The 24,321-nt window shown below is 53.9% G+C and overlaps 1 protein-coding gene across 1 annotated transcript in view; it reads left to right on the plus strand.

Moving 5' to 3' along the window:
• The first annotated feature begins 14,071 nt into the window (after positions 1–14,071).
• The window catches only part of LIMS2 (LIM zinc finger domain containing 2), a 21,963-nt gene continuing 11,713 nt past the window's right edge, over positions 14,072–24,321 (plus strand). The window contains exons 1-4 of the mRNA XM_007461300.1: positions 14,072–14,157; positions 19,290–19,449; positions 21,692–21,758; positions 21,907–22,027. Of these exons, the coding sequence (XP_007461362.1) occupies positions 14,072–14,157; positions 19,290–19,449; positions 21,692–21,758; positions 21,907–22,027 (434 nt within the window). The remainder of the gene's footprint in view (positions 14,158–19,289; positions 19,450–21,691; positions 21,759–21,906; positions 22,028–24,321) is intronic.

A 24,321-nucleotide genomic window follows, 5' to 3' on the forward strand; every position in this document is an offset into this window, starting at 1 on the left:
CCCCCCGCCTCCCGACGGTGTCATTTGGGCCGTCTCCAATTATGAGCTACACTCCACAGCCCCGCTAGAAATATCTGCCTTTAGGCAGAGTGAGGTTTTTGTTTTGTTTGTTTGTTTAATACTTTTCTCAGAATAGATTCCCTAAATGGTTTTATATCGCCAGGTCTCTTTAACGGCTCTTCTCCAGCTTACCAATAGCGAGCGCTTCATCATAGGCAGGAGGAGTAGTACCTGGCCCTCCTCCCCAACTTCGGCGTTTGGTCTGTCTTTACAAAAGTACCTTCTTCTGGGTTAGGGGGCTGCTCACAGACTTGGATGAGACGGTAATTTCCTGGGGAGGGCACTAGGTAATCTCCTGGCCTGGCATCTAAGTACGCAGAACCTGGCTCCTGACTCCGAGGGGCGCCCCTCGACCTTGACCTCCCTGGAGGCGAGACTGCGTGGACTGGGAGTCCCCAGTGCCCGGGGAGGGAGTCGGTGCCCAGAAACATCCGTCTGCGGAATTAAAGCGCGAAGGTGACCCCCTTTCCTGCCCGGGGCCGCAGCGGGGACTCCGGGCTTGGGGGCCAGCGGGGAGGGAGGTGGTCTCAGCACCGCCGCTCTCTCCACAGTCCTCCCACCCCCTGCGTGTGTTCGCGTTCCAGGGCGGCCCGGGACAGCGGAGGGGGAGCGCCGGGTGGGGCGCCCCGGCGGGGCGAGGGGGCTCGTTCGCGTTTATTATAACTTCCCTCCCTTTTAAAGGAAAGCTATGCCCGGAATCCGGGAGGTGGCGGGCGAAGCCGGCGGGGAGGACGTGACCCGCGCCCGCCTCAGGCCGAGCTCGGGTGTCCCCCGAGACAAGGCGGCGCGGGAGGCGCGGCGCCCCCCTCCCAGCTGTCCAGCGTTGGGCTTCCAGCGCCTCGTCCGCCCCCGCCCACACCTCGTGGGCGGGGCGCCTCCCCCCACCCCCCAGCTCTCCGGCCGCGGCCCCCACCTCCTGCTCTGGTGGCTGGGCCGGGCTGGGCTGCGCTGGGTTGGGCGGCGGGCGGAGCAGCTCCCGGCCTTTTTTGGGCGTCGCCTCGCTCAGCGCTGACCTGCGGGAGGGCGCTCAGCGGGCGGCGGCGGCGGCGGAGGCTCTGGGGGTCCCGAGGCGGTCCTGGTTCGGCGCGCTCGGCCACCATGACGGGAAGGTAACTGCCCCCGGGCGGAGGGCGCAGCTGGCCAGGGAGGGGGGCTGCGCGACAGGACCCCCCGCCCGCCCGGAGCCCTTCCCGCACGCCGGCCTCGCGCGTCCCCTCCACCTCGGCCGCTCCCGGGCGGCAGCGCCGGTCAAGTAAGCGGCCCCTGCCCCGCGCGTCCCGCGCTCCCGCCGGCCCCGGGCAGCGGCAGGTGAAGGGCCTGTTCCGTCCCCCGCACCGCCTGCCCTGCACGACGCGGCCGTGAGCCCCGCCCCCTCCGGAGAACCGGGGCTCAGGGCTCAGAGGGGCGGGGACTTGCTCAAGGTCACAACCAACTAAAGGGCAAGGCGTCAAAACCCAGGCTGTCGGCTTCTACCAGCTTCCCTGTGTGATCCTGTGAGGCCTCACCCCTGGAGCCTTCTGTAAGCCAGGAATAGTAAAAATGGTAAAAGGTCTGTCTGGGGGCCTGGCCAGAACTGCCCGCAAACATAGGCTGCGCGGGGATAGGCTGGGGGCAGGAAACTCCCCCAGGCCTGGCTCAGGTTCTGCTCGCATACCCCTTGTGGCCATTTCACAGATGGGGTGACTGAGGCCACAGAGCCCGAGTGACTCACCAGGCCAGTCACATGTCCACCAGTTGCTGGCCAGTGTTGGCCTCTGCGGCCCTTTCTGGAACGTGGCTGGGTACAAGCGCATGACTCACGGCTGGGTGGGAGGGGCTGGTCTCTGAGGTCCGGGCGCCCCCTTCCAGCCAATCCCGGGGAGGAGGATGCGCTTCTTCACCACCACTTGACTTGGGCGGAAGGGTGGAGGGGACCCTGTGGCTTTGCTGGGGAAAGGGGCTTGGAGAGGCAGTGCCCAGGAATGGGGAGCGGCCACTCGGGACAGGGTGGTGGGCCGAAACCTAGGTGATGTGCAGGGCGGTCACCCAGCCTGCAGGGGCACATTGATCGCTATTAAGGCTGTGGCCCCGAGTCTTAGGGCAGCCGCAGGAACCAGCACGGATCCTGTCACCTGGGGAGTCGTGTGCTTCATGTGCGATTTGCTGCCCACTTCCTAGACCTCCTGTCCTGACCCAAGTCTGTGGACAAAGCCACCTTCCAGCACTCACCCCTCCTAGTGCGCTCGTGTCCTCCGGTCCCTCGCAGGGCGCCCCTGCCGCTGCCTCGCTCCACACCCTCAGAGCTTCCGAGGAAAAGAAGGGAGAGAGAAGGACAGGGACGGAATCAGGAGCAGCGACAGATGGGTGGTGGGGTGGGGGTGGGATGCGTGGCAGGTGGTTCTCCAGGCGCAGAAGGGATCGTAGGGCAGAGCCGCAGGGTGCCAGCTTCTGTAGCAGCTTCTGCCCAGATGCCCTGGTTGGGCGTTGAGGCAGAAACCCAGACGCACCTCTGTTCCCTCAGCAGGAGTCCACTCAACCCTGAGTCCCGGGGGTCTTCCAGGGAGAGGGGGGCCGTCGGGTCAGCCAGACGCAGCCCGGCAGCAGAAGCTGGGAAGGCAGGCGGGGGGTGGGGGTGGGGGAGCAGAGGCCAGCCTGCCCCAGCTGCTGCCTGGCTCCAGCGGGCTCCCTGAGCCTGAAAGATGCTGGTCGTCAAGTGACACAGGGACCAGAGTGAGCCTTGGAAAACACTGAGTCGGGTTTTTCCTTGTGAAAGTAAAACTGCTCATCTTAGAGAGTTTGGAAACACACAGAAACAAAAAAGGTAACAGAAACATTAGAAGAAAGAAAGAAAACACCAGCAGTTCCACTCCTCAGAAATGCCCTCAGGAACATTTTGGTGGCTTTCTTCTTTTCTTGTGGTGTGTTCTTGTGCTCATTTGTTTTTCACAAGTGGTCTGTGAGCACAGTGTTCCACCCTCCTTTGAAGTTTGCCTACCACATGCCGCGTCGATGCCACGGCTGGCTAGCCTCCCCTCCCCACACAGGCATAGGGGCCAGGCTGGCAGAGCAATGGACATTCAATCTTTGGGGTGGGCGAGGTTTTTCCTGTCCCAGAAGCTGTGAAGTTTCATTTTCATGCCACCATGCCCTCCACACGTCCACTGCCCCCACGAGATGCCAGGGCAGTTCTCACACCTGGATGCTGGTTCTCCGCACATCATCCCTTGCTGCCCAGACCAGGCTGACCTTTGGAAATGACCCTGTCCTTGTACACCTCATGCACCTTCTGGGGCTCTCCCTGCCAACGGCGTAAAGTCCCAGCCCTCCGTGGGACTGCAGCAGATGAGACCAGAGGGAGGGCAGTGGGGAGCCACTGAAGTGACCTGGGGTGACATGCATGACCAGGCATGTCACCCCATGCCTGGGGCTGCTGAGGAAGAGATGGGGAAGGAGACTGCCAGGAGGCAAGCAACGAGAGAGCCTCTGCTTGGCAGCCATGGGGCTCGAGAAGACTAGACGGACTCAGGGGACCTGGGGGGTGGGGTCTGGACCCAGGACGGATCCAGGAAGAGGATGCCCAGTTTGTGGTGGCAGGTGTGGGAGTGGACACAGAGCTAGTTTGGGCCATGAAGCATTCGAAGAGCTGTGGTGAGTCTAGGGGCAAACCCTGAGACTGGACATGAGGGCCTGCAGCCCAGGAGAGGGCTGAGCTAGGGTGGAAGAGTGAATGAGGCCTGGAACGTGGGCGTGGTTGCTTAGGGAGCAGCTGTGCTGTGGGAAGAGGCTAAGCCCCAGCTGCAGCCCTGGGGACTCTGGACCTTAAAAACACCGCATCTTTGTCCCAGCTGAAGGGACCTTTGGCATCACCGTTTTTCAAGCCCGGGTGGGTTACGTCCCCTACCCAGGGACCTGGCCTGGCAGCAGCTCTCTTCCAGAGGGAGCCTGAGACCTGGTGCTTGCAGCAGTGTGACTCAGTGGTTTGGCCTACCCACCAAGTCCCACCCACCTCATGACCGGCATTCGCAGAGGCTGCCAGATCCCAGCTGGGTCCCACGCTCAGTACGGTGCAGAGTGGGGCTGCTAGAGCCTTCTCCTCACACCTACCAGCCTCCCCTGAACCCGATGTGCTCCCAGCTGTTCCCCACCCTCCCCAGGAATACGGTCAGTGACCCCCTCAGCAGAGGAACCTGCCGAGGTGCAGCTAGGGTGGCAGCCAGAGCTCTCAGGACGGCACATGGGGCTGTGATGGTGTCAAGGGTTTAAGCACAGTGGGAAGCGGGTGACACGGGATGTGCAGCTGAGGTCTGAGCCCCAGGCTGGGCCCCACCCATGGCCCCTCACCGCTTCCCTTTTCCTCTGCTTCTAGTGTAGACTCCCCTCTCTGGCTGGCCTGACCTGAAGCGTGTGCCCAGTTCCGTACTATAACAACACCTCTACCTGGGCTCACTTCAAGCTACCCACGTGATGTGAACCAGTTCACGAAATTCCTGAAAACTGAGCAGTCAGCAGTGTGATCTGGCCCAGGGTGGCCCAGGCACACCGCTGTGGAGAGGCACCCGGCGTTCCCTGCACAGCGGCTGGCCCGTCTCTCCGGCGACACTGCTGCTCCCTGCTCCCACCTACCACGCGCACATTCTCACTTAAACCTTCCTGGGGGCTTCATTTCTAGGTGGGGAGCGGGGCAGAGGGAGGTCCCTGAACTGTGCTCCTTGCTGTGTTTATTCAAATCTTCTGAATTTCTGATGATGTCCATTTACTTGAATTTCCCGTCAGGCAAGAAGGTTGGAATACACCACTCATCATCTCAGGCATGCCAAAGGATCTGGGCGAGTCGTCTTCGGCCCCCCAGTGAGGTTGGCTCTGGCGGAGAGGCTGTTTGTGGTGGTGTCACTGGCTCCCCTGGGGGTGGCACTAACCACTCAGCTGGAGAGGCAGCGCCATCTCATGCCTTGCTGGCAGCTGCCCTGGCCCTTGTCTCTGCCCTAGTAAGTGACATAGTTGCATTCATCACTACGTGTGTGCTGCTTAAGCATTTGAGATAGGAATCCCATGCCATGAAATTCACTGTTTCAGAGTGTACAGGTCAGTGGCTTTTAGTACATTCACCACGTTATGCAACCATCACTACTAATTCTAGAACATTTTCATCACTCCCAAAAGAAACGCATTTGCAGCCAATTTCCCCCCCTCCCCCAGCCCTTGGCAATTCCTAGTCTGCTTTCCGTCTCTACAGATTTGCCTGTTCTGGACGTTTCATTTAGATGGAACCATACATTAGGTCACTTTTTTTTTTTTTTTTTTTTTTTTTGGCCTGGCTTCTTTCATTTAGCATCATGTTTTCAAGGTTCATTTATGTTGTCATATGAATCAGTACTTTGTTCCTTTTTTTAGCCAAATATTCCCTTATATGGATATACCATGTTTTGTCTATATGTTCATCTGTGGTGGACATTTGAATTGTTTCCACTTTTGGCTCTTATGAATAATGCTGCTGTGAACATCCCTATATATATTTTCTACTTTCTGGAGCATACACCTAGGAGTGGAATTGCTGAGTCACATAGTAACTCTGTGTTAAACTTTTTGAGGAATTGCCGAGCTGTTTTCCAAGTAACAGCACAATTTTTACATTCCCATCAGGAATGTGTGAGGGTTCCAGTTCTCCACGTCCTAATTAATACATCATTATCTGCATTAGTAGGTGTAAAGTGGTATCACATTATAGTTTTGACTTTTATTTCCCTAGTGTCTTGTGATGTTGGACACCTTTTCAGGTGCTTATTGGCCACTTGTATATCTTCTTTGGAGAAACGTCTACTCAAATTCTGTACCCATTTTAAAATTGGATTCTTTTTATTGTTGGGTTGTAAGAGTTCTTTTTGTATTCTGGATATTAGACACTCGTCAGATATATGATTTGCAAATACTTTCTGCTGTGGATTGTCTTTTAACTTTCCTGATAGTGTCCTTCAATGCACAAAAGTTTAAATTTTGATGAAGTCCTATTTACCTTTTTATTTTTGATTGCTTGAGTTTTTGGTTTCATATCTAGGAAACTGTTACCTAATCAGTGGAGATTTATACCTATGTTTTTTTCTAGGAGTTCTTTAGTGTTAACTCTAATATTTCAGTTTTCAATCCATTATGAGTCAGTTTTTATTTATTTTTTATTTTTATTTTTTATGGGTCAGTTTGTATATATGACCTGAAGTAGAGGTTTATCATTCTTTTTCATGTGGTTATTAAGTGGTTCTAGCATCATTTGTTGACAAGAATATTCTTTCTTGAATTGTCTTGGCAGGCTTGTCAAAAATCAGTTGACCCTGGCTGTATGGGATTATTTCTGAATTCCCAATCCGATTCCACTGATGTACGTGTTTATCCTTATACCAGTACCATACTGTTTTGATTACTGTAACTCTGTAGTAAGTTATGAAATTGGGAAATGTGAGTCCTCTGACTTTGTTCTTTTTCAAGTTGTTTTGAACAACTATTCTGAGTCCCTTGCATTTATTTCCATATGAATTTTAGGATTAGTTTGCCCATTTCTGTAAAAAAGGCAGTTGGAATTTTGATACGGATTGTGTTGAATCCATAGGTCATTTGGGGGGAAAGGTATTGCTATCTTAACAATGTTAGGTTTTCTAATCCATGAACATGGGATGTCTTTCCATTTATTTAGGTCTTCTTTTATTTCTTTCAACAATGTTGCATAGTTATCAGTGTATAAGGCTTACACTTCTTTGGTTAAATTTATTTCTAAGTATTTTTTTCTTATTTGTTTATTTATTTTTGGCTGCGTTAGGCCTTCATTGCTGTGCACGGGCTTTCTCTAGTTGCAGCAAGCGGGGGCTACTCTTCGTTGTGGTGTGTGGGCTTCTCATTGTGGTGGCTTCTCTTGTTGCAGAGCATGGGCTCTAGGCGCACAGGCTTCAGTAGTTGTGGTTCGTGGGCTCTAGAGCACAGGCTCAGTAGTTGTGGTGCATGGGCTTAGTTGCTCCGTGCATGTGGGATCTTCCTGGCCCAGGGCTCGAACCTGTGTCCCCTGCATTGGCAGGCAGATTCTTAACCACTGTGCCACCAGGGAAGCCCTGTATTTTTTCTTTTTGATGCTATTAAAAATGGAATTGTTTTATTAATTTTATATTCAGATTGCTCATTGCTAGTGATTTTTTGTGTATTGTCCTTTTATCCTGCAACCTTGCTGAATTAATTTACTAGCTGTAATAGGTGTGTGTGTGTGTGTGTGTGTGTGTGTGTGTGTGTGTGTGTTTGTGTGTGTCAGGGGGGAGTTCTTTAGGGTTTTCTATATATAAGAAACTGTGATGCCCAATTAGAGATACTTTTACTCCTTCTTTCCAAGCTGGATGCCTTTCATTTCCTTTTCCTGCCTAGTTGTCTTTGCTAGAACCTCCAGTGCAATGTTGAAAAGAAATGAGAAGGCTGGATATCTTGTCTTGTTCTTGACCTTAGAGGGAAACCTTTCAGTCTTTTACAATTAAGTATGATGTTAGCTGTGGGTTTTTTGCAGTTTGAAGAAATTCCCTTCTATTCCTATATCCTTGAGGTTTTTTTTTGTTTGTTTTGTTTTAATCATGAAAGGTGTTGGATTTTGTCAAGTGTGTTTTCTGCATTCACTGAGATGACCATGTCGTGTTTTCCCTTTATTCTATTGATATGATGTATTGTATCAATTTTTTAATGTTAAAACAACCTTATCTTCCTGAGATAAATCCCATTTGGTCATGTTGTATAATACTTGTTATAGGCTTCTAGATTCAGTTTTGTTGAGGACATCTGTATTCATAAGGGATATTGATCTGTAGTTTTCTTGTGATGTCATTGTCTGGTGTTGGTATTAGGGCAATACTGGCCTCACTGAGTTAGGGTGTTCCCTCTTGGTTGATTTTTGGGAAGATTTTTTGAAGGACTGGTGTTAATTCTACTTAAACATTTGATAAAATTCGCTAATAAAACCATCTGGTCCTGGGGTCCTCTTTGTGGGAAGTTGCTTTTTCTTTTTCTTTTTTTTAAAAATTACTAACATATCCCCTGTACTTGTTACTGGTCTATTTGGATTTTCTGTTTCTTCTTGAGTCAGTTTGGGTAATTTATATCTTTCTAGGAATTTGTCCATTTCAACTAGGTTATTTAATTTGTTGGCATATGATTGTACATAGTATTTCCTTACAATCCTTTAAATTTCTCTAAGTTCAGTCCCTTGTTTCATTCTGACTTTTAGTCATTTGAATGTTCTCTTATTTTCTTGGTCAGACTAGATAAAGATTTGTTAAGTTTTGATGATCTTACCAATGAACCAACTTTTGGTTTCATAGATTTTCTCTATTTTTTTCTAGTTTCTATCTGATTTATTTCCGCTCTAATCCTTATTATTTCCTCCTTTTGCTTACTTGGAGTTTAGTTTACTAATCTGTTTGTAGTTCCTTAAAATGGGAGGTTAACTTATTGATTTGAGATTTTTTTACTGTAGATATTTATGGTTATAAATTAAGCACCACTGGAGCTTCATCCAATAAATTTTGGTCTGTTGTGTTTTCATTTCATTCATTCCAAAGTATTTCCTAAATTCCCTTGTGTTTTCTTCTTTGATTCATTGGTTCTTTAGGAGTGTGTCATTTAATTTCCACATACTTGTGAATTTACTAACTTTCCTTTTATGATTGATTTTAATTTTATTCTGCTGTGGCCTGAGAATATGCTTCCTATGATCTCAACCATTTTAAATTTATTGTGGCTTGTTTTATATCCTAATATATGGTCTGTCCTGGAGAATGTTCCATGTGCACTTAAGAAGAATGTATATTCTGCTATTGTTGGGTGGAGTACTCAATAGATGTCTTTTAGGCCTAGTTGGCTTATAGTGTTGTCTATGTCTTCTATATCCTTTCTTAGCTTCTATATAATGGTCTATCCATTATTGACAGTGGAGTATTGAAGTCTTTAGCTATTATTTTTAAATTATCTATTTTTCTCTCAATTCTGTCAATTTTTGCTTCAGGTATTTTGGGGCTTTGTTGTTAGGTGCATATGTTTATACTTGTTATTTCTTCTTTATGGATTAACTCTTTTATCATCATAAAATGTCCTTCTTTGCTCTTGTAACAATTTTTGCCTTAAAGTCTATTTTGTCTGATAGTATAGCCACTCCAGTTCTCTTTTGTTTGCTGTTTGAATGGTATATCTTTTCCATTCTTTTATTTTCAGCTTTTTGTGTTTTTGAATCTAAAGTGAGTCTCTTGTTGGATCACATTTAAAATATCCATTTAAAAAAGTTCAAAAAACTTTTAATTGGAAAGTTTAATCCATTTATATGTAATGTAATTACTGATAACTGGGGTTTACATCTGCCACTTTCCTATTTTTTTCTATTTGTCTTATGTCTTTTTTGTTTCTTAATTCCTACACCATTGCCTTCTTTTGTGTTAAATTATTTCATTATGCAGTCATCTTTAAACCAGATGGGAAAAAAAGGTTTACAAACAAAAAATACATTTATACTGTCTTTTATATTTATCTTATGGTTACCTTTACTGCTCTTAATTTCCTTTTTGTTTTTAAATAATTTAACAGTTTCTTCTCTTTTTTCCCCTATTTATTTATTTATTTTTTCCTGTGTTGGGTCTTCGTTGCTCCGTGCGGGCTTTCTCTAGTTGCGGTGAGCAGGGGCTACTCTTCGTTGCAGTGCTCAGGCTTCTCATTGCATTGGCTTCTCTTGTTGCAGAGCACGGGCTCTAGGCACGCGGGCTTCAGTAGTTGTGGCCCACGGGCTCAGTAGTTGTGGCTCACAGGCTCTAGAGCACAGGCTCAGTTGTTGTGGAGGACAGGCTTAGTTGCTCCAAGGCATGTGGGATCTTCCCGGATGAGGGATTGAATTTGTGTCCCCACCATGCTGGCAGGCGGATTCCTAACTGCCACTGCACCACCAGAGAAGTCCCTGCTCTTAATTTCTTCATGTGGATTCGAATTATTGTCTCGTGTCCTTTCATTTCATCCTGAAGGACTCTCTTTAGTATTTCTTTTCAACTCTAGGATTTGTTTTTGGTCCCATTTTATAATTTCTCTCTCTTTATTGATATTCTCCATTTGGTGAGAGATTTTCATACTTTTCTTTAGTTTTTTAGATCTGGCTTCCTTTAGTTCTTTGAACGTATTTGTATCAGCTGATTTGAGGTCTGTCTAGTAAGTCTAACATCTGGGCTTCCTCAGGGACAGTTTCTGTTGATTGCTCTTTTTTTTATGTGTCTAGGTCATTTTTTTTTGTTGTTTCTTTGTGTGTATCATAATTTTTGCTGAGAACAGGACTTTTCAAATAAAATAATGTGGCAGCTCTGGAAACCAGATTCTCCCTACTCCCCAGGGTTTGTTGTTGCTGCTTATTGTTTGTTTAGTGAGTTTTCTGAACCGATTCTGTAAAGTCTGTATCTCTGTCATTTGTGGCCACTGAAGTCTCTGCCTGGTTAGTTTAGTAGTCAGCTAATGATTGGACAGAGATTTTCTTGAATGTCTGAAACCAGTAAGTCTCCCAGCCTTTACTGAAGGCTCTGAGTGTATGTTGGGGCACAGTTTCAACATCCAACCAGGCACTTTACAACTCCGCCTTAGTCTTCACTTCCTGATTGTACAGAGCCCAAAAGGTCCATCAGAAGTGAGTGCTTAGGACCTTCTAAGTACTTTCCTGAGCATGCACATAGCCCTGGGCATTCGCATGGCCTTCTAGATTCCCAGGAATATGTCGGTTCTTTTTGAAGCCCCTAAGGACATCTCATTCCTTGTTTTTTTCTTTTAAGCTTTTTGATTAGTCAGTTGCCCAACTGTCCCCTTTGCCTGTGACAATGGCAGCTATGACAGTAATACATAGATAGTTGTGATAGTAATACATTTGAAAAACTCACCCCAGGAGAGGCTTTGAGCACTGGGTAAGTGTGAGTGAGGTCACATAAAAACCAGCCTTTCAAGTGGTATCTTCCAGGGAAGACCAGGTCTTTCTCCTTTGGGAATGAAGCTTTGAAAGAGTTTCAGCCCTGTTCTGCTCCCTCATTACTGGGAATGCAGCCAGTTACTTTTCTAGGCAGCTATGGAGTTAGGAAGTGGGGATTAAGGACTAGGATAAATTAAAACACCATAAAGGTGTTCTTACCAAGATTCAGCTTTTATAACCCCCTCCCAGTTGGTTATTTTTAAAATTTATCTATTGTTATTGAGGTATAATTGACATACAACATTATGTTAGTTTTAGCTGTACAACATGATTTGATATTTGTATATATTGTGAAATGATCACCACAATAAGTCTAGTTAACATCTAGTTAACTAGACACCATAGTTATAAAAATTTTTTTTTCCCTTGTGATGAGGACTTTTAAGATTTATTCTCTTAGCAACTTTCAAATATGAAATACAGTATTATTAACTATAGTCACCATGCTGTACATTACATCCCCATGACTTATTTGTCTTATAAGAGGAAGTTTGTATCCTTTGACCCCCTTCCCCCATTTCACCCATCTCCCACCCCCCCCCACCTCTGGCAACCATCAATCTGTTCTCTGTATCTGACCTGGGCTTTTCATTTTGTTTTGTTTTTAAAATTCCAAGTATAAATGTGACCACACAGTATTTGTCTTTCTCTGTCTGACTTATTTCACTTAGCATAATATCTTCAACTTTCAGCCATATTTTCTCAAATGGCAAGATTTCATTCTTCTTTATGGCTGAATAGTATTCCATTGCATTTATATACCACATCTTCTTTATCCATTCATCCATTGATGGACACTTAGGTTGTTTCCATATTTTGGCTATTGTAAATAATGCTGCAATGAACATAGAGGTGTGTATATCTTTTCAAATTAGTGTTTTTGTTTTCTTCAGATAAATACCCAGAAGTGGAATTGCTGGATCATATGGTAGTTCTATTTTTAATTTTTTAAGGAACCTCTATACTGTTTTTCATGGTGGCTGCATCAATTTACATTCCCACTAACACTTGTTCCTTTTTCTCCACACCCTCAGCAACACTTGTTATTTCTTGTCTTTTTGATAATAGCCTTTCTTTTTTTTTTTTTGCGGTACGCGGGCCTCTCACTGTTGTGGCCTCTCCCGTTGCGGAGCACAGGCTCCGGACGCGCAGGCTCAGCGGCCATGGCCATGGCTCACGGGCCCAGCCACTCTGCGGCATGTGGGATCTTCCTGGACCAGGGCATGAACCCGCGTCCCCTACAGGCGGGCTCTCAACCACTGTGCCACTAGGGAAGCCCTTCGATAATAGCCTTTCTGACAGGGGTGATATCTCCTTGAGGTTTTGACTTGCATTTCCCTGATGATTAGTGATGTTGAGCATATTTTCGTGTACCTGTTGGTCATCTGTATGTCTTCTCAGCAGTTTTTCTTGCTCTCTGGGTTACTATAAGTCTTTGGTTAATTTACAGAGTTCTGACAGAGGTGATGCTGACATTCCTTGCTAGTTTTTTCATTGCTTTTATGGAAAGACAAACTTTCAGAGGTCCTTATTCTGCCATTTTTGCTGACATCATTCTTCCTGTGTTTTTGCAACTGTGTTCTCTGGAGCCAGAATGCTGGCTGGGGATCCCAGTGTGGCTGGTACCTCCACCCCCACTGGTAAGAGGGGCCTAGGCCCCAGGCCATCGACTTGAAGCTGCTCTAAGAAAACTCTCTACACTAGCTTTCTTAAGCATTCATCTCTCTACATCAGCAGGTGGGAGGTGATCCTTCTACTTGTTGGCTCCAGGCTCAGCTTCTCTCTGCCCTTTAGCCCCTGGGGCCACCTTTAAGAAAATATTTGTTGAATTGATCAGTGCTTGGTACCTTTGGAATTGAGCTGCTTTGACAAACTCTATACTCCCCCCAATGTTTGTAGTCATCTGGCTGTGTTTGGAGGTTGACCCCCAGGGGAGTTAACGAGTACTTACTTCCTCGCGTTTGGATTTACTGGATGACATGTGTTCCTCGGTGTCTGGGACTGGCATCTGAGACTCGATGGATCCCCTCAGTTTCCTCCTGCCCCAGTGTTGGAGGCCCAGCACCCCGGAATGATGGAAGGCAGAGGAAGATCCTGCTCACGCTTCCTGACCCTGCTAGAAAGGTTTTCCAGGGAAATGGAATCTAAGTTATGGATTTCTGCGAGTCCTCTAGATCCTTATTTAACGCTGCGCGTGGTGCCTGCCCGGCCAGCAGTGGCCACAGTTCAGATGCTGGCCGTGGGTGTTTGCACTTAGATCACAGTAACCCCGCCAGTCCCTTTAGGTAAGAAGGCATATGGAAATGCTGCCTTTCTGCTGGTCTTCCATCAGAGGCTGCTGCTTCTGCTTTCCGTGGTGAGCTGGGGGGCTACCTGCCCTCTAGCTTTTGACAGTGTGGACCCCTTTTGGGGTGGATGGTTATTTGTTGGCCAGATCCAGGGACCGGGCTGCCCTGGTCTGGGTCTCCTAGGTGGCTGCAGGTTCTCAGGGAAGGGAACAAGGCAAACGTGGGCATGTGTGGGAATCCCTCATCAGCTTCTTGCCTGTTTGCAGGATTCCTAAGCTGGCTCCGTCCCATACTGCCCTCCTCAGATGACTGTACCATCGTCAGCATGTCCAGGGGGCTTAGGGTTTCCTCGGAGGCTCCTGGCAACCCGGGATCTCCAGGCATCCTGCCCTGCCACTGTGGACTGGACCTCTCACCTCGGTGCTCCTTGGGATCTTCCCAGCGTGTTCCCTCCCCAGCCTGGACCCAACCCTGCCAGCCTCAGCTTTCACTGTGCTGCCCCCGCGGCGGGAACAATATCCTTTCTATTCGGAGTTGACTCTGCTGCCCTTTGGAGATCGCAGTGCGTAACGTGAGCTCCTGTGCAGAGGGGTGGGGGCCGAGGCGCCCCCCGCACGCCGGGAGTCCGGCCGCCCAGCCAGGCCGTTGGTGGCTGCCCGCCGCCGCACCTGCCCTCCGAGGCTGGGGTCCGACGGCCGGTCGGAGCAGGCGGCCCGCGACGCGGCGGCAGGAGGAGGCCCGCGCCATGGCCGCCCGGCTGGGCGCGCTCGCCGGGTCGGGGCTGTACCGGCGGCGCCAGCACCGGCAGAGCTCGCCGCCCGCCGCGCCCGGGTAGGTGGCCGGGGGCAGGGCGGGGGCGCGGGGGACAATGGCCGGAAAGCTGCCGCCGCGGGCTTTTCCTCGGACACCCGCCTGGCCCTTCCGACGGCGGCGGCGGCGGCGGCGGCCCGGCTGCCCCGGGCGTGAGGACGGCGCCTGGCGTGGCGGCCATGGGGGGCAGGGCGCGGCTTAATCCAGTCGGGTTTGCTGTCCTGGGATCAGCACTCTTGGGCAGGGCGCTGAGGATGGGGTGCTCATATAAGTTGCCCGAGATAACCTCCACGACTGCTTTCAGACTCGGATCGCTTTCTGGCCGCTTTCTAGATGAGCACCCTGGGTGGTCAGGGAACGCGCTGGACATCACCCATCCAAAAAATGGCTAAGCTGTGACTTGAAGCCAGGGCGGACTGACTCTGAAGCCTGAACTGCTTTATCCCGGGGAGAACTGCCAGTGTAGACAATGAGGAGAGCTTCCTTTGGGACTGGGAGGGGGAACCTGTGGGTACGGGATGGACCTCAGGGCATCTCCGAGGACGAGTTAGCCTGGGCTGGGGAGGGCCCGAGGGGGCACTTAGATGGTGGAGCCCCCGGAGTGAGGGTGGGGCTGGGGGAGGGGCTCCTGGACATGTTGAAGTTGCAGGGAGTGAGCGCGGTGAGGGCCGTGGGCTTGCGGTCTTTGGCATCAAAATAGCAGGTGGGACCCCCGGAGGCGTGGGGGAGGAGCTGTGGGAAGGACGTGGGGTTTGCGAGGATTGGGTGGGGATTCAGGGAGGGGACAGAGCAGCAGTCACAGAGGTGGGCGGCCTGGAGGCTGCGGGAGGAGGGCGAACCCAGAGGCTCATGCTCCGCGGTAAACGTGCGCCCCACGGTGTGCTCACGGTGCGAGCATGGCCAGGGCAGCCTTCCGGAGCAGGGCTGAGGATTGAGCCCTCAAAGGTGTCTGGGAAGCCGTCAGGTGGGGGGCAGGGGGCAGAGACTGCAGAGGGCCACCCGCGGGATACCTGTTGTAGCCGGGCTTGCACCTGCATCCGTGTCTCAGGCCCCTCACCAGGGGCCACACCAGGATGGGCACTGGACAAGCCCACTGCTCCGCTGGGGAATCCGGAGCGCGGGAGGCCAAGTGACTTACCTGAGTGAATGGGAACCCTCACCGGTTGGCCTCTGGATGACCGTGGACATCTGTGGAGTGAGCCGGGAGTGGGCGATCAGGGCCCTGATGGGCCAGAGGCCAAGCTGGAGGCTGGTTTCACTGTATGGATGCAGCACAAGAACTTGACCCAGATGAAAGGAGGGTCAAGTGAAGGCTGATAGTGAAGATCAGCCCTCAGGAAAGTCCCGTGCACACAGGCATGCACGTACGTTCATATGCTAACCTTAGCTTGATATCGCTTTGAGCTTCTGGCTTGTGACTGACTGCTGTGCGGGATCACCTGGTCTCAGCGACACGGACTCACCCTCGAGTGTGCAAAGGCCCCTGCGGCCAGCCCCTGCCTATTCCTGGGCCCTCACGCTGGCTTTCTAGGCTCTGGTGGGTGGGAGACTGGAGTGGGGGATGGTCTGGGGTTGTTGAAAAAGCAGTCTTGAATGGTCGTGCCGGTGTTATGCCACCAGGAGCTGAGGGGACGAGAGAGCACGGATCCAATCCCGTGTGACCTCAGCAGGTTTCTGACCCTCTCTGCACATCAGTTTCCTTATCTGGAACCAGCAACCTCCCCGCCCAAGGACCTGGCTCGGAGAGGACTCCCTCCAGCCCACCCCAGGCTAGAGCTCAGTGACGTCTTGCAACAAATAGGCTTGCGTTGGCTGTCAAGATTGAGAGCCTTTGGGGTGCCGTGGAGGGTTGGAGAAGGGTACAGGGTAGGTGGGGGTGACCACCTCCCTCCTGCCCCACCAGCTGCCCCAGCCCGTCTCAGGGAGCAGACACTTATGTGACGGCATCCCCATGGCCCGTGCTCGGGAGCACTGGTGTGCCCCCCCGCCCCCCAGCTCTGGGGTTTGGCCTCTAGGTGGTGGCCGTGCTCTCGGCAGTGTTTGTGTGCTGTCTAGCCGGGGTGGGGTGGCGGCGTCTCCCTGCGGGTAACCGGGCAGACTGTGCTCCGGGCTCTTGGGCGGAATGCGTGAAGGAGGATGTGGCATGCGCGTCTCCCTCCTTTGTCCTCACAGGGAGCGCTGCTGGGCCGGGGCGGGGTGGGGGTGGGGGGGTCCCTGAGCTGCCGGCAACAACCGCTCTGTATCCAGCACTTGGCCTGCCTGGCCCTGTGCTCCGTGCGCTGTACCTATGCTGCAGGCAGCGAGTTCTTCGCTTCAGCTCTGCGGGGCGGGTCCTGCTCCTCTGGGCACCTCTTTGCGGATGAGGAAATGAGGCCCAAGGAGCTGGCGCCTTCTTCCAGGTGCACAGCTGGGGGCTAGGGCTGTCAGGGTTTAACCTCGCGGGGTGGAGCCCAGAGCAGCCTCCTCCTGCAGGGAACAGCTGGCATTTTCTCTGACGGACCTGTGGTCCAGCTGTCCGGCACGTGAGCACATCGGCCCATCCGTCTGCCTTCGGCCAGTGAGCTGGGGTGTTCTCTGCAGTCCGGAGCAGGGGCCGTGGGGACGCAGCCACAGAAGTGACGCGGGGGGTGCACCTGGCCGAGACCTGGGCTGGGGCAGCTGGTGGGGCAGGGGGGAGGTGGTCACCCCCGCACCCCACCTGTCTGTGCCGAGGCTTATCGCGAGGTGTGTCGGGGACAGACGGCAGAATCCTTGACCTGAGACTCCCAGGGACCCAGCCAGGGAACTAGACCCAGACCAGTGAAGGGCCAGCTGCTCTTTTGGGGGCTGGCTGCTGTGGTGACAGCGTGGAGATGCAGTCCCTGAATGTCTGCCTTGCAGGGAGGCCGGAGTTCTGGAGAGGCAAACCGAAGATGGGCCTGCCATGCACTCGCTTGGTTAGGGTCCAGAGGTCTGGAACAATCTGGAAGCCTGGGGCTGCACTTGAATTCTTGTTTTGGCTTCATTTTCTGGGTCCTTTCAGTGGGGAATTCCAGGCTCAGAGTCACAGGATTTCCTGTTGATTTCTGGCTACTCCAAGACCTGCCAAGGTCTTGTTCGTGGCCAGGCACTGGCACTTCCTCCCAGCCACCTTGGGTATGTGTGTTTGGGGAGAACAAGGCCTCCAGGTTCACAGTGTTCTTGGGACAGGAAACCATGCCTGTGCTGACAGAGCCCAGCCCAGCCCATGGCAACTGGTACTGATCGCCTTGTGGCGATCAGCAGGGAGCTGGAAAGGAGGGTGGTGGCCACTGTGCACAGAGCCTCCCTGTCATCTTGGGCTCTGCCCATCCCTCCTGCCACTGTCCTGCCTCCTTGCCCCTTTGGCTTAAATATGGATGCAGGAGATGGCTTTGGTACCCCAAGTATACCCGGGGGCAGGCAGAGGCATGCAGAGGTGCACTTGCCTGGCGAGGCTTGCCAAGGAGCCTACCGGCCCTGCCTTTGCCGCGAGGGCTCCTCCAGCAGAGCAGAGAGGAAGTCCTGCTTGGGTGCCCCAGCCCGGCTTCCAGACCGTGTCCACGTGGCAGCGACCCTCCGCTAGACCCACTGTCCACACCTAGACCCCTGACAGGCAGAGCCCTCTCCCACCTCCTGGGCTCATCGCGCCTAGGGACCCCAGCACGAGCGTTGCTCACTTGAGAATTCTCCTCCTGGTGCTGTGGCCATGAGGGAGGGGTGGGCTTCAGCATCCCGGGAGGCGGAACAGGCTGAAAAGATGTTCTCAGGAGACGTGCCGCGTGCCACCGCACGCGTCTACGCGATGTTGCCAACCGGTTACATCTCTCCTCACTGAGCCTGACCTTCCTTCTGTGCCCACCCAGTTGACACGAGACAAAATCTCTTTGCCGCCCTTGTAGCCAAAGGCACAGGCATCAGGGTGCTGGGCGTTTGTAGAGACTGTCGGGGCTGACAGCCAGGCTCCTCCAGCCTGAGCCTTGGGGCCCCAGCCTGGAGCCAGCACACGTCTGTCTGTGTGACCATTTCCCCTGTAGTTTAGCTTGGATTCCACGCCTCCTGGCCGGATGTCTGCCGCTTCCCCGGGGACAGCAGTTGCCCCCCGTGGATGAGGAGGTCCGCTCCCCACTCTGCTCCCATCCCCAATATTCACAATCTCACCTTCCCCATGGTAGGGTGGTTATATGTTTTGGGGGTGCAGGTGATTTGAAACTAAGTCGTGGTGCAGGGGAAAGAGCCATTGAAGTCGGAACAATCTGTGTTCAAATCTGGACGCTGTCATCTGCTCTGTGAGTTTGGGCAAGTTACTTAACCTCTCTGAGCCTTAGGAAAGCAGGGTGGCCTCGGGGATTAAATAAGTGTGTAAAAACCGAGCCGCTCCCCTGTGTCTGCCGAGTGTCCCTGAAACCTCGAGAGATGGCCCAGCACCGTGACTGAGCAGCCTGGGGGCCCGGTCAGTGACACTCACAAGCACAGTGCCATCCGCTGTGGGCTTACAGTGGGCCAGGCACCCTGCTGAAAGCTTGTGTGTCCGTCGTCTAACAGCCTGTAACCCGTGGCCACGGCCATGATTAGGGTCCTTCCACGGCTGGGCGTCTGGGCCTGGAGAGCGAGGGCCAGCCTCGGCCGCCCTGTGAGTGAGAGCAACGGACTTGAGCCATGACTGCTCTGGCTGGCGTGAGCCTGGCGACGGCCGGGCCTGTGCCTGACCCCCTGTGTAGGGCACCGGGGGCTGCAGGGTGTGGGGGAAGGTCAGGGCCCGAGGGTCAGGCAGGGGACCGGTTCTGATGTAGGCTTTGCCTCTGCCCACTGTGGCCCTGGTGGTGGGCGGGTCACTCTCTCCAGGCCTCCGCTTGTCCATCTGGGAGATGGAGGTGCTGCGCTGGCCTCGCAGGGTTGTCATCTGGGAAGGCCACCGTGGCCTGGCATGCGCTGGCACCTAATGTGCCCGAGGCACAAGGCAGCTGCAGGGATGGGTGACAGCCACGCAGGGTGACCCAAGCCGGTGCCGGGCAGCGTGGCCCCGACTTTGTGACTCAGTCCCTGCGGTGCCAAGGCCGACCCGGGGTGAGGACAGCACTGTCTTCACCCCAGAAATTGTGTCCATCGAGTGCTGCCCTCAGGCCCTGACCTGCCCGTTCCTTCTTCCCACCCAGTAACATGTCCAATGCCTTGGCCAATGCCGTGTGTCAGCGCTGCCAGGCCCGCTTCGCCCCTGCCGAGCGGATTGTCAACAGCAACGGCGAGCTGTACCATGAGCACTGCTTTGTGTGCGCTCAGTGCTTCCGGCCCTTCCCCGACGGGCTCTTCTACGAGGTGAGGATGCTCCCCCAACCCTTGCCGCTGCCTTCTCAGAGCCGGGGCCCTGGACCCAGCTCAGGGTCTGCCCTCTGGCAGCCTGTGGGCCATGCCTGGCCGTGGTCCTCTTGTGAAGGATGAGGCAGACACGCCAGCCCTTGAGCTGAGCGGTGCTCCTTGAGGACCTTTCTGGCCACCTCGGGGCCCCATCCCTTACCTGTGAGATGTGAACAGTGTTCTCCTGGTGGCCGTGGGTGCTGAAGGAGAGTTGCTGTTCATCCTGTCACCTCTGGGCAGATGCTGGGGTGTCCTGGGGTGCAAACGCCCTGCCTTGGTGGCACTTACCCTCCCTGGGGTCGGGCAGTAAACATAACCCACGTGTACCAGATGGTGCTAAGTGCTCTGGTTGTAAGGCATCTCGGGGCGGGGGGTGGTGATCAGGGAAGGGAATGTCTGAGCAGACCTGAAGGAGGTGAGAGAGCAGCGTGTACCTGCAGGAGGAGCTCTCGACAGAGGGCACAGCAAGGGCAAAATGGCCCTGAGGTTGGGGCATGCAGGTATTTGAGGAGCAGTGGGGGGCCGGTGTGATGGAAGCAGAGCAAAGGAGAGGGAACAGAAGAAGACGAGAGTGGGGAGGCAGATTTGCTTGGCCCCGTGGGCCTTCGTGGGGCCTCAGGCTTTCCTTCTGGGAGGGGCAGCAACCACTGCAGGGTCTGGAGGGGAGGGGGTCACATCGTCTGTCTGACCTTAGAGAAGGACCTCTGGTTGCTATGCTGAGGAGAGACTGTGTGCGGCGGGGACAGAAGCTAGGAGAACAGGTGGGACCAGAAGCCGATTATTTCGGTAATCCAGATGGAAGTGAAGGGGCCTACACTGGGCTGCACTGGGTCACAAGAGCAGATTGTTAAATTTTCAGCAGTCTTGCAAGCCGGTTGTTAAACACAGCCATTACTAAAAGTTAAATGATATAAACATACAATGAGATAAAACTGTATTAAAAACAAAGGTAACATTCGTTTTGCTGTACAGTAGAAACAACATGGTAAAGCAACTATACTCCAATAAAAATTAATTTAAAAAAACAACAAAGGTAACAGATACTCAAAACTCACCACTTCCTAATTACTTTATTACATTTCACGATCAGCTATGCCTTTGAGGTTATGATTTGTTATTATGCCTGTGTGCTGGAAACACTGTACCGTGGTGGCCACTGACATCTCTTCTCATCTCCATGCGGAGGTCTGTTGGTAGCTTGAAATTGACCACAGGTGGGAATATTTATACCATAGAAATCGGCAAACACTACAAGGCAGACTCAGAGCCAGTTGTGAAATGTTTACCAGCACACCAGGGCAGTTCTCAGAGGCTGGGTAGATTTCCAAGCTGATGGGACGGGCTGGTAGATGGCTGTGGGGTGTGTGATCTGCCTGGCAGAGTAGGAGCTGCTGTTGCCTGTGGTGCCTCCTGGGAAAAGCTGGCCGATGATGGAGGCGGGGGTGGGGGGAGGGGAGATGTGGGCAGGGTGCCGTGGATGTGCCTACTGACAGTTTAAATTCCTTTAAATTCCTGCCGCCTCTGAAGGTCACTGGCTAGGGCTCTAGCCAGGTGCAGCTTAATAAGACACTCATTTTAGAGAACAGGGGAAAACCAAATACAATTATCAAGGGAGAAGAAAGCAGAGGCTTTCTTGGGGCCACACTTGGGGCCAGTGTGAGGGCCCTCCTTGCCCAGACAGATGGGGACAGTGGCTGCAGGACTCCCTTGCCTCCCTTCCTGTGTCCCTCCTTCTGTGTCCCTTCCCTGGGTCTTTTGTGGCCCCTGGGGGAATGGACTTCTCACACAGGAAACAGGGCTAAGGGACACACAGAATTCAAACTCGATCCCCACCCTCCGCAGCCAGACGTTCCGCCCCCAGCCCTCAGCTTGTTCCCGAGACCAACAGGGCCGAGATCTTCTGCAAGCAGCAGTGGCCCTTTGAGGGGCTGGCCTTGCTGAGTTGCCGGCTTCTTCAAGGCCCCTCGCTTTGCACTCTCCCCGAGTCGAACAGGCCAATCCCGTCCCATCTCCAGGCCTTACACGGGCAGCTCGCTGTCTGGAATTCCTCCCCCCTCCCAGCTTCCTGTGGTGGTAGCAGGTGCACACAGTGGGGTGTTTGCCCAGCGTCCTCGAGGGCAGGTCCTCACCCAGCAGACCGGCTGGTGCAGCTCGGGGGATGACAGTGGCTTCCTTGTCCTCTGTCTGCTGGCCCCGTCTGCAGCTCGAAGGGCGGAAGTACTGCGAACACGACTTCCAGATGCTGTTCGCTCCGTGCTGCAGGACCTGCGGTAAGGGCCGCACAGGCCTCGGCGCTGCCTGTGAGGCGGGTGGGCAGAGAGCTTCGGCCTCGGGCTCCCGCGGGTGCCACCCTCCCGGCTCTGCGAGGGGCCCGCAGAGGGGAAGGGCACGAGGCGAGCAGGAACCTCTCTCCTCCAGGCGAGTTCATCATCGGCCGTGTCATCAAGGCCATGAACAACAACTGGCACCCCGGGTGCTTCCGCTGCGAGCTGTGCGACGTGGAGCTGGCCGACCTGGGCTTTGTGAAGAACGCTGGCAGGTGAGATGGGCCCCTCATCGCGGGCCCGGGCCCGGTCCGGGCGCTGCAGGCTGCGGATGGGGCTGCTGTGCGGCCCTGTCCCTGCGAGGTGGACGGGAGAGCCCTGTCCAGTGTACGGGTGAGGACGGAGCCTGGAGAGAGCGAGGGATGGTGAGTCGGGGGCCACCCCAGGCTTGGGGCTGTTTCTGGGAGCAGGCTGACAGCATACAGCAAGGAGGAAGGCGGCCCGAGCGGGTGCTGTTGGTGCAGCAGAAGGATGAGGAGCTTTGAGTCAAGTTCCTGCCTGCCCGGCCACCCCCAGTGCTGGCTCCGGCCGTCCACCTCCGTCCTGACGCCCCACGAGCGCTGCTGGAGGGACAGCACTCAGCCGGGGCCCAGGTTTCCTCAGCAGGCTAAGCTGTCACCTTCCACGAAGACTTGCTCTTTTCTCCCCGCCTCCTACCTGCCCCCCCACTGTCCCTGCACCATCACGCCCACAGCCAGGACCTCCCCTCCCCCTCCCCGAAGGATGGGCACCTCTGCCGCCCGGCATCCGTGCTGCCCCACTGCCTTGTCAGAGTGGGGACCGTGTCCCTGCACCCCAAAGCCCTGCTCACCCCACACACCCTCTCCAGCCGGGGCTCATGGCTCTGGTCCGCTCTCTCTCCCTTTCTAAGGGCTCAGGCTTGGTGGCCCCCAAAGCACCCTCTGAGCCTTCTTTCCACAGCGATTGCCTGCAGCCCTCCCCAGCCCACCAGCCGCGTCCTCCCGTCTGCTCCCCGCCGCCCAGGCTGGTCGGCGTCTCCGCGGCCTTCACGGCAGCCCCCGCTCCTCTCTGGGCACCCAGGCCCCCGTGTTCTGGGAGTTTCCTCCCACTTCACGGCTCTCCTCTCCTGGCTCACTTTCCTCCGCCCGTCTCTCCATGTTGGGCTCCTCTGGGGCTCTGCACTGGGCCCAAAGTCCCGGTGCCTCCCATGGCGAGTGTGTGCTGGGCAATCCAGATGTCCGCCTCCACCCCGGACCTCTCCCAGAGTACCCCACTGCCCACATGCCAGCTCCACTTGGTGTCCAGAGGGCACCCCAAATGCCACAGAGCCCAACCAACCAACCAACCGACTCCGAGTTTCCCCTCTGCCGACAGCCAGGCCTCAGGGAAGAGCAGGCCTACCTCATTAGCAGCGCCCTAGCTCACCATCTCCCATGCCCTCCCGTCTGGGCACTTGTCACATTCTCTGGTGCCTGTTGAGTACCCCTTCCTGACGTTGCCGTAGTGGTCTCGCCCATCTGCCTGCCCCACCAGAGACGCGTGTCGTCCGTCTTGGTGTCTGTAGAGCACTCAGTAGCAGCTTGGGTATTGGGTGAGGATCTGAGAGACCATCGGGGGGCAGACAGTGCAGCGGGGCGGGGGGGTGTCCCATGGTGGTCCGTGGGGTCACCTGCCGGGTGTGGCCCTGAGCCGCAGCTCGTGCTGGGACCCCTGCTCCGGTGCTCTGCTGGAAAAATCCGGAAGAGGCTGGACGTGCTCAGGAAAGTAAAGTATCGCTGTGATGAAAGGAGTGCGGGGGCCCTACGCGCACCCTCCAGCCCAGGTCGGCGCTCTGAAGCCCACGGGGCAGAACTTCAGAGTCTGCACGGGGCAGGCCCACCGTAGGGCCACCAGAACCACAGTCCACACTGCTGCCTTTGCCTCCGCTTTGCCATTCTTGGGTCAGAGGGAAGAAAAGTTCTGGGGAGGGAGTTGTGTTAACCAAACAGAATAACCTTCAGTTATTAAAGTACAGTTATGTTTATGATCAGTATAATCAAGTACAAGAAAGGACCGGTGAGGGCGATCAGGCCACCCTATAAGCAAAACAGCTCAAAGCTTGGCCTGCCGGGACTGGTGGAAGCCTCTTGGGAAGGAGTGGGACTCTGCCCCTGCTGGGTCTGGGTTAGTGGGAGACGGGTTCGCAGGCCGGGCCTTGCCCTCCCCGCCACCCCGGCGGCGACAAAGCTCAGCTCCCTGTGACCGTCCACCCATAGCATGTGTTCCACGGGGACTCGGGAGGGACTGGGCAGCTGCAGAGAAGCCCTGGGGATTGTCGGGCACATGCAGGTCTGCGTGTGGGTTTCTGGCAGGAGGGATGGAGAGCTGATGTGCCTCACAGGCCCCGCCCGTGTTGCTGGCTGTCACCTGGTGACCACCCTGAAATGTGCTTACGGTGTTGGGTTCTAATTTATAGCTGTGTCCCCTAAATACAGAGTCCTTTGGCAAAGGTGCCACAAAGGGACCTCAAAGTACCTTGCACTTGAGAGAAAAACTTTAGACCCCCCCC

Source organism: Lipotes vexillifer, unplaced genomic scaffold (assembly GCF_000442215.2).
Source record: "Lipotes vexillifer unplaced genomic scaffold, Lipotes_vexillifer_v1.1 scaffold158, whole genome shotgun sequence".
In the NCBI taxonomy this organism is placed as follows: Eukaryota; Metazoa; Chordata; class Mammalia; order Artiodactyla; family Lipotidae; genus Lipotes; species Lipotes vexillifer.